Source organism: Phyllopteryx taeniolatus, chromosome 1, assembly GCF_024500385.1.
Source record: "Phyllopteryx taeniolatus isolate TA_2022b chromosome 1, UOR_Ptae_1.2, whole genome shotgun sequence".
Lineage (NCBI taxonomy): Eukaryota > Metazoa > Chordata > Actinopteri > Syngnathiformes > Syngnathidae > Phyllopteryx > Phyllopteryx taeniolatus.
The window spans coordinates 38398380-38411095 of record NC_084502.1 but is presented as its reverse complement, the minus strand read 5'-3'; the positions used below and the strand labels follow the sequence as shown (position 1 = coordinate 38411095).

Genomic DNA, 12716 nt, shown 5'->3' with positions numbered 1-12716 from the left:
AGTTACAACAGTTCTTGAAATGACAGCAGTGCTTTGAACTGATTTTAACATTGCAGCTAAATCTAAATTTGAGGAACCTCGGAATCCAGTGTAAAATCATGTTTGAAGCTGTTATTTTGACGTATTATATGACACCGTTGCGCAACCCTGCAAGCAACAGTGAAGGCATACAAAAGACCCGTCTATGTATGTGTTCATGGGGTAATATGATGCACGCAAAACCTTACTTTAGGTTTAACCTGTGCTTTTTCCTAATCTTACATGAGCCTTTTGTGTGAATATCATGAAAGGCTTTTGTCAAAAGTGACAAGCCTCAGTTATTGTTGCCATGTTTCTTTCTCCGGGGGGGATTAGCACTGACAATGACACATGATATGGCTAAAATACTGTAAATTAACCTCAGGAAATTGCTAAGAAATGCAGCAAAGGTGAAACCTTTACATGTTCCATTTATCTGTCCTAGAAGATGACCGGGAGCAGGTTTTCTATCAGCACCTTAAGTCTGTCTCTGTTTCACTCCCATGCCGATGAGAGTGGAATCTGTAATGACCGTGGGCTCCGGCATCGTTAACATTTCCCTGACGCGTCGGCCGGCCTCTCTTGGAGACTGCCCCGCATTTTCTGAGCACCGCTGAGGTTGTTGTAGCAACGAGTCTCCCAGAAGTGAATGAAGCAGATGTGCTAGTCATCTATCACCTGACAGCTCCCACTCCCCCGACTGAGCAAGCCATCACCGTGACAGTCGGCCCAACTAGTCTCATCAATTACACTGGTACCCTGCTATTAGAGCACAAACGCTTCTTCTCCTCCAATACATTCAAGCACTTCCCAGTCTGCAGGATGGACCCTCAATTAAGCCTAAATAACTTTCCCATCTCACAGGACATCTCTTTCTGCGGTCAGCATTGTACACATAGACAGAGCGGGATACGATGATTTATCATCATGGTGATATTTGAGTGACCTAGGAGGATTAATAATTAACTTCTGTGTTAATCTGAAAGTTAAACTAGTGGTTAATACATTTTCAATTGATCGCTTTTTTAAATGAGTAATTAGTATTTTCCTTTTAAATTAAAGTTGAAGTAGTAGAATTTTGCAGATGGTCACTGCTGCTACACTTAAAGTCGGGTGCAGATTATTATTATTTTTTACTCTTGATAAAGAAGTTGAGGGGGTAAAACAGTGATTATATGGTGCTCCGTAGTTTATACAAGCACTGCACACAACTCATACTGATGCTATAACACAATATGAGACTGCCCAGGCTAGTCCACCAATATTATAGACCATTAAATAGGAAATGGTAATGACAGAGAGATTAGTGCCTGAAGCTAACATTTTATGGTAAGATTATTACATTGCTTTTCAGGTAAACCATATCACTGTGAAACTGGATGTCAGAGGAAACAAAAATGAACTCATGCATCGTTGGTGTTATTCTGTTCCTGTATTCCATCAGTAGTAGTCATGAAATGCAGTAAACAACAGACACACAGAAACAGCTTCTATAACTCAGACTACACAACCATGGCAGTGACAACACGGGCAAACTTACAGCTTTTTACAGACAGGTGTCCGAGCTTAATGTTGAATATTATGCAGCAGATATAAATAAGACATCCATACAAAAATAGGCTCTTACAAAATATACTCTATGAACCAATATTTACCAAAAGTGGAAAATGTGCCCATGTTTTTGAAGCTCCGAACTAAAACAAATGGGATTCTCAGGACTAGCAGCAAACAGAGGGAAGACCCAAGTGGGTCACAAGTTAATATGACTGACTGATTCCAGGTGGATTCAAATCCAGTGTGTTAACAGTTTCTGATCCCTTTAAAAAACTAAGCCCTCCCAACATTTAGTTATTTTTGACCCATAACGGACAAAATCAGTAGTTCTTATCCAATAAATTAATTATTAATTATCTCCATTCTATAAAACACAGTATGTTAAATATTCCACATGGCTGAGTCATTCCATGTGTGAAAGACAGCAGTGTGCACGGCTCAGCCATCACATATTCCATTTCTTGTCGCCACTACGTGTCCGTGTAGCTTCAAGTCTTTGTGCTCCAGTTGCACGCGATATGTGCACGCAATGTACAGTTTTTCCCGTGACAGTCTTTTGTCACTCTGCATCGCAACTAACCGAATGCCCACAGCCAAGTAGCAGCTCCTCGTGCAGCAAAAGGATCCAATTTGTCCGTTTTAAAAAAAAAAAAAAAGAAAAAAAAGACACACACATTCATTACCACATTCACGCTAGCACCATCCAATAAATATTCTCATTTGCATGTGTACACCTCTGTCCTCTCACTGCACGTGTTGCACTTCACGTAGCAGCACCACAAGAACTTGCAGTTGCACTGCCACACTCTGGAGTACTGGTGCGTGTTGTAGCCGCGGCCGCAGCACATCAAGTCGCAGCCGCTGATGTGCTGCATCATAGTCTTGTTGCACACCCGCCCTTGTGTCCCCAGGCTGCCCGTCAACGTGTCTGCCTCGCAATAGTTAGGTGACTTGTCTATGTACACCAAGTCTGTATCCATGGGCTTCCGGTAAGAATATGGCTTCTTGATCTTCAGGAATTTGGGGCGCTTGTTGCGGCTGGCTTTGACCGGCTCCACGTGCACTGCATGGGCATATTTCTCCTTGAGAATGTAGCCGAGCTCGCGGAACTTGGGAAGTGTAGTCCAGCAGGTTTTGGTGGTGCAGGAGCCCGACACTCCATGACACTTGCATTCCAGTCGCATGTTCTTCTCCAGGACCTAGAAACACAAAAACTGCTTAGCAACTTAGCCTTACTCCCAGAAAAAAACTCAGATAGTCAGTCGTAGGGGCCAAAAAAGCACCCCAAAAAATCGGGTTGATAATCATTTTCAAACAGGATTATGGAATGTCTGTAATGCGCAACTCAATGACAACATGACAAGCGATCACCCTGCAGTTGGGGATTAAATGGAAGCACATCACATTGCTGCATTATAGCGTACACACAGAAGCCAAAATAAAGTATCAGATGTCAGCCCCTGTGTGTGTAGTCACCACACAACACACAAATGTCAAGAGTGAGCATTCAAGGCGTAGAGTGACTGAGATTACTGCTAAAACCCAGCCTGATGACAATGAGGCGCGCTATTGGCTGGAACAGGAATTTTCCTAACAAGGTGAAATGTGAGTTTCCTCGTGTAATGTTGGGAGGTTGATGTTTGATATGGTATCTCAAAGTTGTTTGTGTCCAAGTGTTCCCTGCCAGTAAAACCCAAATTACTTCATAAAGTTGCTGGCTTCAACGGCCCTAATCCATCAGTTGTTGTGTGACCAACACTTGTGACAGCCTTTGTGTGGATGATTGGACCAGGGGAGCTCCTGCTCAGCGTCACTGTGTTTGATTAGCATAAATAAGGGAGGGGGGATTGCTATCAAAACAGAGAGCCCCTTTATTAGCAAAAAGAACAAAAAACACTGCTCAACGTTTGCAGGAAGACAAATTTGCTGTCCAGAAAAGCCAATTTGGATTCACGGCCCTGACGTGCACATAGAAAATGATCCGGTCAGGGCGATTGTGTGCGAGGCCTTTCAGGCAGCAATGCGACGGACGTGTCGGTTGTGTGAATCAGGCTTTTCTGGCACAGGGAAAGGAAGAGGGATATGAGTTAACTTGGCCAAAGCTACTTTTTATTCTTCACCAGGTCCTCTTTGGGTGCTTGGCACGTCGCTCCACTTGGTCTTTAACCTCTTAGACGGAATGGACTCTCATTGTCACCCTGCGCCGGGCTGCTGAAAAGAGCAGGAGAACGGTATGTTTGTCCTCTTTGTATCCTGTGGCACAATTGATGTCTGTCTTGGTGCTCCTTGCTGCAAATTCTGTTTGTTTCTTGCGGGAAATGTGAGTGTAGCATTATTTTAGTCACGTCTTCGAATAAGAATGAACCAATGGCAATGAATCAAATTACACCCAATAACTGAAAGTGAATTGAAAGAGTCCATTGAATACCACTCATCACTGCAGTCCTGTAGTGCACATACAAGCACAAAGCTACTGATTTATCATATTAGAGGGACATTTGAAATAAAGGTAATTGTATAATGCTCGACTGGCGAAGCACACCAGGGACAGGCATAATGTCTTTTTGTACAGTGCCAGAGTGTTTTGTGTGCAGTCATCTGGGTTGTAATCAATCCTACCCACTTTGACAGTTCTTTTCCCTAAAAGCCACCTTCTTTCCCCGGCTTGTTGGAGCTGAGCAGTTCCTTGGCAAAGCTCACCTCCGCTGCTACTTGGCAGAGGCTTCCAGGTCACTGCAGTTATCAGGACCCCCCAGCCCCCTCCCGAAAAAAAAGCAATGGCTTGGGAGATGGGCGAAGCTTACCTTGCGTCCCACCTCATTATTATGGAGGTTCATGAGCGTCCGTGCATTCTGTTTGACCTCCCGGGCATCAATAAACACTTTGGAAAAGCCGAGGCCGTAGCTGATGTCTGCAGAGCAGCCTCCCCACTTCCATCCTTGGTCCCTGCTGTAGAAACCCTGCTTCTCTTTGTCACAGCTGCAGTCACTCAGATTACCCTGCGTGCAGGCGGCGGTGATGGCGTGCGCCACCCCGGCTGCAATGATGGCGTACGTAAAGGCCGCTTCTTTACTTCCTTGAAAAGCACACAATAAAATGTATCAGAGTAAGGAATACGTTTGTTTTTGGTTGATTTTTCTTCTGGGCACTCCTTAAAGCTCTGAAGTGTAATTTACTGGAGTATCTGGGGTAAATACAACATTTACTTGATAAACAGCTTGAGAAAAAGATACCTTGTGACTTGGTTTAAATTGGATAGACACTCCCCACAGAGCACTCAAGTCTTTGTAATGCATATTAGTGTTTTTTTCATATACTGTAGTTGAAGTTTTGGACAATATGTTTTAAATGTCCAATCAACTTTAAGATGAAGGAAATGGAAGAGACAAAAGCATGGTCAGAAATGGAGAATTCAAGCCAATGCTCAACTAAACTAGGTTTTGTTGAGTTGAGTTGTTTGTTTGTGTTGTATTTTATGATTTTATCAAATAGATTCAATTCAGATGAACATAACAACATAAATTGTTATAACATCATATCTTGAAATAAATATCTTAGTGCGCATCAAGGTTTGTACCACCGAATGGACCACTAAGGCAGATGACAAGGAAACAGCAACTATTCTAATTATTTTAATATTATTACACCTTCTCTTCAGTGTCAAATCACTACGTTTTTTTGGGATACAGGATTATCAATTAACAGTATGTGGGTTGACATCATCGTCTCAGTGACATATTACTGAAGGGCTACAGTGTTTTGAAATCTGACCTGGAAACTGTCCTGCCCATGAACCAAAATGGCTGCTGGCAGCTTAGTCAACAAAGCAGCATGAATAAGAGGGCTGTCAGGAAGGGAACAGCTATTGATCCATTCAGAAATGGCACATTCTGTGCAAACTCATAAGAAATGAACATCTCCATCCTGGCCTTATCTCCACCAAGTCTAGTGAACAAATCATTTACACATGCGGAAATATTGACAATTAACTAAAGGTTAATCTGACAGAGTGTGACAAATAGTTCTTGGGTGAAATATGAAATGATGCAAAGAGCCTTATTTGAAAAATGTCTCAATGGGAATTTTCATGTCTGAAATTCTTCTCTTCATTATCCCGCAAACAGGGACCAGCTGATTATATCCAACCATATCTGTGTATAAATAAACTGCTTTTATTGCTGTTTGTTCACATCATTACTTTCTTTGTGTCTTCCTGCCACCAAGTTCCCCAGGACCACCACATACAGCTGCCGCATCTTGGCTGTGTGCCACCTTTCTATCTTTGAAAGAAAGATAGAAAGGGGGAGGGGGGGAAACTCATATCGGGGCATAAATTATGTTGACGTTTTTACAGACTAAATGGGCCCCGGGCCAAAAAACAAGGTGTGTCGGTGCACTCAGTCACATCTGAATGCAGCACGGTTCTTCTCTGTAATTCTTGTGCATGCGTCCTCCTAAAGAGACCGTATAGAAGCACGTCATAAGATTGTACTGAGTGATGGAAGATATTCATATACCATTAGAAAGGTAAACTGAAATAAGCCGTGAAATTATTTTGTTTTCGTTCTATTTCAGGATCTCCTCAATCAGGGGATTGTTCAGTCGAAGCAAAGCGATGCACCTTGCACGACCCACACTCCTTAAAAGAACAATTGCGAGCCACACAGCCCTGCTCAGCTTTGCACCAACAATGGCATCCATTTCCAACCACTTGGCTTCTAGGCTGCTCTGATCCGTGAAGCCAATCTATTTGCTATGGCTGTCCAAGCCGAAGGATGTGGTGCAGGCTTTCAATTGCACACCGACACTCTTGACGGGCCAAAACAACTCATTCATAAAAGGACAGCTTGTCAAACGCCGCTGACAGCATGACCAGGATTAGCTTTTCTTTCCCCCAGCAGCAGGCAAGATGGCGTCACACAGCTGGTGCAAGCTACTTAGCATTGTGTTAAAATCAATTTGGAGTATTTGTTTTATTTCACTAGCACTCAATGGGCTGCTTTACCTGAAATATTTTGTTTTAAATTACATTTCTATTACCACCTATAACTGTAGGGATCTCACGCTACAATAAATCAGTCACTATAAGTTTACCTGGTTTTGCTGTCTCCCCTACCATACTTATAAAAAGTCAACACCAATGATCCAATTTGTGTCACGCACATTCATCTCCATTGGAGCCGACTAGTTTCTCCAATATAGTACTTTCCTCACTGAAACTTATACCCGTGGTAAGATCTACATCCCTTAGTGGGAGCTGCAGCACCCATCAGCAGACGGGATAAAGACCAGTGAAACTGTGTCTCATGAGACAGCGCGGGATGAAAAGAAAGGCTGCGACTATTCACAAGAGCTTTGTTACAGCGTTGGCTCTAGATGTCTTTTGTACGTGCTTGGTAAAAAAAAAAAAAAAAAAAAAAAAAAAAAAAAAATTAAAAAGAAAACTTAGCTGACAATTCCAAAAAGATACTGTTGTCCAAATAACATTAACTTGCCATCTGAGGAAGTGTTTTGTGCCTTAAAATGGAAATGTTATGGTTCATACTATTTTCACAATGAAGAAAATATGATTATTATTAGTAGTAGTAGTATTTGCACTTTTGCAGTATAGCGTCATAAATGTTTCTAAATTTTGGTTGCAGTTATCAAGTGCAGCCGTTACTAGATTACATTACATTTTGGGGGTGTTTGCTTCAACTGGTTAACTTTGATTGACGATGTTATAACTACAACTTTTTATTATTATTATTATTATTATTATTCAGCTCAATTCGGTACTGCAATGCGTGCAAATACACGGAATATGAGTTTTACGCAAGTCGCGCACAAATGCGCACCGAGGAACTGGACTGTATTTTCTAAATGTTAACAAACATGAACAGATAGCAACATACCCACTTTCAACTCTTTTCCGAAGACGGTCCTCTCGCCCAGGGCCGAGCAGTTCCAGCGTCCGTTTTTGAACTGGAACTGACACTCGTTGATGCCCATTTGCGCGCCCTCTCCGATGACGATGATGGCATCGGGGCGACTCTGGCAAATAATCCGCTGTCTGGGTGCCAAACCGGGGATTTTGTTACAGATTATACTCGCTCCGAGGGCCACCACCGACGAGAAGCCCCTGTGGAGGGAAACAAAAAAAATAATATATATATATATATATATATATATATGTGTGTGTGTGTGTGTGTGTGGATTGGACTGAGTTTTTCCCTTGAAGAAAGTTAAGCGGCAGGTGCATTGCGACTTCAAAAGGTCCCGTAATTAACACATGAATTCACAAAACGAGAAACAAATTCATGAAGCGCGTGCCTGCCGTTAAAAGCAATCGTTTCACATTTCAAATACCGGTACTGCGATGTAGGATGTTGCTCGTCGACCTTTACAGGTGAAGGGAACGTCGTTACCTCTTCGCATGTGTAAATACGTCCTGCTTGGAGTTAATTGCAAATTAACGGCACAAAGTCGTGCTTTTCAGAGCGCAAAAAATAAAATAAAATAATTTTTAAAAAAACACTCAGCAACGTGGCGCGTATCAAAACAAGCGTAGCTCACCCGATTTTCAGGTAAACGATTCCCAGACAAAGTAAAACTCTTAAAATCCAGCGTCGAGTTCTCCGACTCATCGCGGCCTCACTGTCATGCAATGACTGCTGGGGCTGAGGAGGAACTCGGTTCGCTAAGTGTCCGATCGATCACAGCAGCACAGGTAACTCCACAGGGAAGTCCGCAAGCGGGGGAACTATCCAAAGCACGCGCTTAAATTGCCGAGTCCAGCCAAAATCCCTTTAGGTGGCCCCCTTGTCGCCGGGCCCTGTTGTCATCGCGATGATGATGTCACCACAGGTAAGCCTCGGGAGGTCGATTGCTCACAATTCTTGTACTCCAAGCACGTCTCGGCTTTATATCGCGCTCATCCCTGTGGGCGTGGCCCCGGCGGGAGGCTTGGGGCCCCACGGAAGAATCCTCTTTCTCTCTCTCTTTCTCTCTCTCTCTCTCTCTCTCTCTCTCTCTCTCTCTCTCTCTTTCTTTCTCTCTCTCCCTCTCCCTCTCCCTCTCCCTCTCCCTCTCCCTCTCCCTCTCCCTCTCCCTCTCCCTGAAAAACAGGACGTTCAGGTGTTGGATTCATTTTCCCGGGCGTGATAACAACACGTTTGAAAGTTGTTAAAATTGCAAACAGTGTAGAGACTATATGATAGCAGTGGTTCCACCTTCAAGGTCCCATGCCACACCGATTGTTTGTTTTAATTAATTTTATTTTATTCAGTGATGTTCTTTTATCTGATTTGAAGATAATTGGGCTTGGAAATGCCCAGGATGCCCTTTTTCATGCTATCCTAGTTGATCCTAAACGCCAGGCAGATGAAGGGCTGGGTTTCTCATTAATAGTCAATATGTAAATATACTTTGCTCTGATTGGATCACTGTTCTCCTTAAATTGAATATGGAAAGCAGATTTGCTCTGATTGGTAGTAGATTATATCTGGCCGTATTTCTTAATTGAGCATGTGAGAGAGAGAGTGAGAGATTGAGAGACTGAGAGAGAGAGAGAGAGAGAGAGAGAGAGAGAGAGAGACAGTAATATTCTCAAAGCCAATTGGCTGTCGCGACCCAGTGTCACACGAATTTGTGCGTGGGTACCAACTACAAAGCGGGCAGGTACATGTATAATGAGTAGCGTGACTACGTCACAACGACGCTCGAAAATGATTGGCTCATTTTTCTGCCTTTTTCCTTTCAAAGGCTATTGTATGCAATTGACAAAGCACATACTGTATGTCAAACTTAAACCAGATCACAGACTTTTGACTTATTATGTGCATAAAACACTGGGGGGGAAATAGATTTTGACGGCATGGGACCTTTAAAAAAAAAACTTAGCTTTCCAACTGCCACTATAATGACAAACATTAAAATGCAGTAGCTTAGTAGGCGCAAGTGTTCATCTAAAGAGGCAGAGGTTATTTCTAAGTATGTTTCATATTATTGTAAGCAACTGGATATCATTATGCACAGTTAATACTACGCTATAATATAACGAAATAAAAACCAAATTTAAATAATCCTTCAACTCAAATGTATTGCACAAAAAGTTAAATAACAATAACCGAGTACCACTGGTGGTGCATGTCACACTTTGAGAATCACTGTTCTATAGAAGTGATTATCAGCTAGGGTACCGTGGCACAATTTGCTCCTTTTCAGGAACTTCCCTATATACCCCAATAGTTTGAGTGCCCCCTGTGTTACTACTGCGAAAAAACTATCAGGGTACAAAAGGTTCCCTGAGGATTTAGTTCCTCCTGTCCCCAAGAGTCTTAAGACTACCCGGAACTCTTGAGGGGACTGGCTGTGCGGTCGAACGCTGATTGGTTGACACAGACGTCTGTGGAAAATACACCATGTGCAAAAAAATAATGTGTTCCTGAGCTCATCTGGTAATATCCTTTAATGCCAGTTTTTAATGCAGTGCCGCCTGAAGAATCGAAGGTCATAGGAATTCAGTGTTGGTTTTTGGCCTTGTCGCTAACGTGCAGAGATTTCCCCAGATTCTCTGTATCTTTTGATGATATTATGGACCGTATATGATGAAATCCCTAAACTCGTTGCAATTGTACGTTGAAAAACGTTGTTCTTAAACTGTCGGACTATTTTCTCTAGTGATGGACACGGCAGTTCTTTTGAGTGTACTGAATCACTAAAATTAGTTCATTCAAAAGATTCGTTCGAAAGATTCATTCTCCGAATCATTCAGTTCTTTTTCACAGAATCATTCAAGTGCCTCCTCATTCAGTGAATGATTCAGCCCTGAGGTTCACATTGACTCAACACGTTCACCGAAGGATGATGCGTTGTTGTTGTCACGTATTGTAAACTAGGAAAGGCGGGGAAATAAAAAAAAAAAAAAAAAAAAGATCACCTATGTCTCTCTCAGCAAGCTCTCGAACACCCGGCTTCAGTTGTGACTCGTGAACATGCGTGCGGCGAGCTCAGCTACCGCACATATCCTTCCACGTCCCCTTATGTCCACACAGGTTCCCGCCGGGCGGCCACACTTGTCTGCATGCCACTGCGCTGGACAGCGTCATTCACACCAACAACCGGGCTTCCTGCTCACCCACCTTACTGTTATTGTCATCTGATTAGTGTAAAGCATCTTTGAGTGTCTTGAGAAGCGCTATAGCAGTTTAATATATTATTATTATTATTATTATTAAACAAAAAGCTTTAATAATTGCATTAGAGACACAGAGGGGGTGATTTGTATGTGTACATATATACATGTATTATTAATTGACATTTATTTTAAATATGTGTGCTTGTTTTCATGTGCTTGACTGACTGGAGAAACAGATGCTAGTGAAAGCTACCCCGTGAGGACGAACCGGTGAAATCACTTATGAGTACGTTCACTGCATAATATTTCTTTCCTTGCACGAACAAATCACTCATCGTACTAGTTTGCGGTAAACCTCCGTCTGAGTCACTCATGGCAGGACAGTTCACTGCATAAGTACTAGTAAGTCGCTTCTTAGCGGATCGCGAACGAAGAAGTTCAACGAACGAATCACTCGTGGCTAACAGTACACTTTCAATTCATCAGTACATTCGGTTCAATTCAGTCCCCCCCCCACCTGCATTGGGTGCTTATTGGTCATTCGCCGAAGTGAGTGACAATGCTGGCGAATCGCAAATCACATGGTAGTATGTTTAGTGAAGTCCCGCACCTGCCTGCACGCTGGCTGCTCATTGGTCATTCGCCGAAGATTCAGAAGTGAGTGACAGAAACCTACAGCAGTTCCGTTTCCGCTCCCAGCCGACTCGCTCGCGGCGGCGGTCAAACATAAAGAACGAATCATTTCACAAACTGATTCAGTTGAGTACGTTCACTAAAAAGATTTGCTCTTTAGAGCAAAATGTTCACAAATGAAACAACATTAATTTACTCATACAGTTGTTCACAAATTGGTGAACCTTGCCCCCATCCTTGCTAGTGAACAACTGAGCCTTTCAGGGATGCTCCTTTTATACCCAATTATTACATTCCCCTGTTTCCAATTAACCTGTTCACCTGTGGAATGTTCCAAACAGGGGGGTTTTCAACATTCCTCAACTTTCCCAGTCTTTTGTTGCCCCTGTCCCAGATTTTTTGGAATACGTTGCAGGGATCAAATTCAAAATAAGAATATTTGCACACAAAAAAAAACCACACAAAAAAAACAATAACGCTCATCAGTTTGAACATTAAATATCTTGTCTTTTTAGTGTATTCAATTGAATTTAGGTTAAAAATGATTTCCAAACCATTGTATTTTGTTTTAATTTATATTTCACTCTGCATCCCAACTTCACTGGAATTGAGGTTTGTATTTATTCATGACAAATATACACTACATTGCTATAATGAATCCAAAATCTCCAAAAGCATTTGGTATGCTGCATACTTCAGAGTTCCTTTAACTGTAAATAAGAAGCCAATATTTTGGACAATTCCATGCTCCCAACTTTGTGGGAACAGTTTGGAGCTGCCCCCTTCCTCTTCCATCATGACTGTGCACCATTGCACAAAGCAAAGTCCATAAAGACATGGATGAGAAGGTTTGGTGTGGATGAAATTGACTGCCCTGCACAGTCCTGACCTCAACCCGATAGAACACCTTTGGGATGAATTACTGAGAGCCAGTCCTTCTCGTCCAATATCAGTGTGTGAACTCACAAATCTGCTTCTGGAAGCATCGTCAAAAAATCCCATAAACACACTACTTATAGCTGCAAAGGGTGGATCGACGTCATATTGAACCCTACGGATTAGGAATGGGATGTTGCTTAAATTCATAGGTGAGTCAAGGAAGGTGAGCGAATACTTTTGGCAATATAGTGGATATTTGTTCATCTACTGTATCTATATGGTGACAGGCAGAAAAATTAAATGCTCTTCCATTGGATACAGCAGAAGGTACAATAAACCTGTGTATCCACCTGTTACGACAAGACAAAATAAGTCATGGTTTCCTGTCAGTATATCAGCTTTGTTAAACAGACCAAGATTGATACTGAGTACATCAATTTGCAATAAAAGCAAAGCAAAGCAGCCGTGGCCCAATGGTTAAGATCATCGCCTGCCACCGTGGGGGACCTAGGTT

General features: G+C 42.4%; 1 protein-coding gene across 1 annotated transcript; it reads right to left on the bottom strand.

Annotated features, from left to right (window-relative positions):
- Window positions 1-1435: 1435 nt before the first annotated feature.
- On the bottom strand, window positions 1436-8437 carry LOC133487525 (protein Wnt-7a). Its single transcript, XM_061794229.1, has 4 exons — window positions 8128-8437; window positions 7467-7693; window positions 4377-4648; window positions 1436-2771 (listed from the first exon to the last, which is right to left on the bottom strand). Exons 1-4 carry the CDS (start codon window positions 8196-8198, stop codon window positions 2289-2291), a joined length of 1053 nt encoding a protein of 350 aa, XP_061650213.1. The 5' UTR covers window positions 8199-8437; the 3' UTR covers window positions 1436-2288.
- Window positions 8438-12716: the final 4279 nt, after the last annotated feature.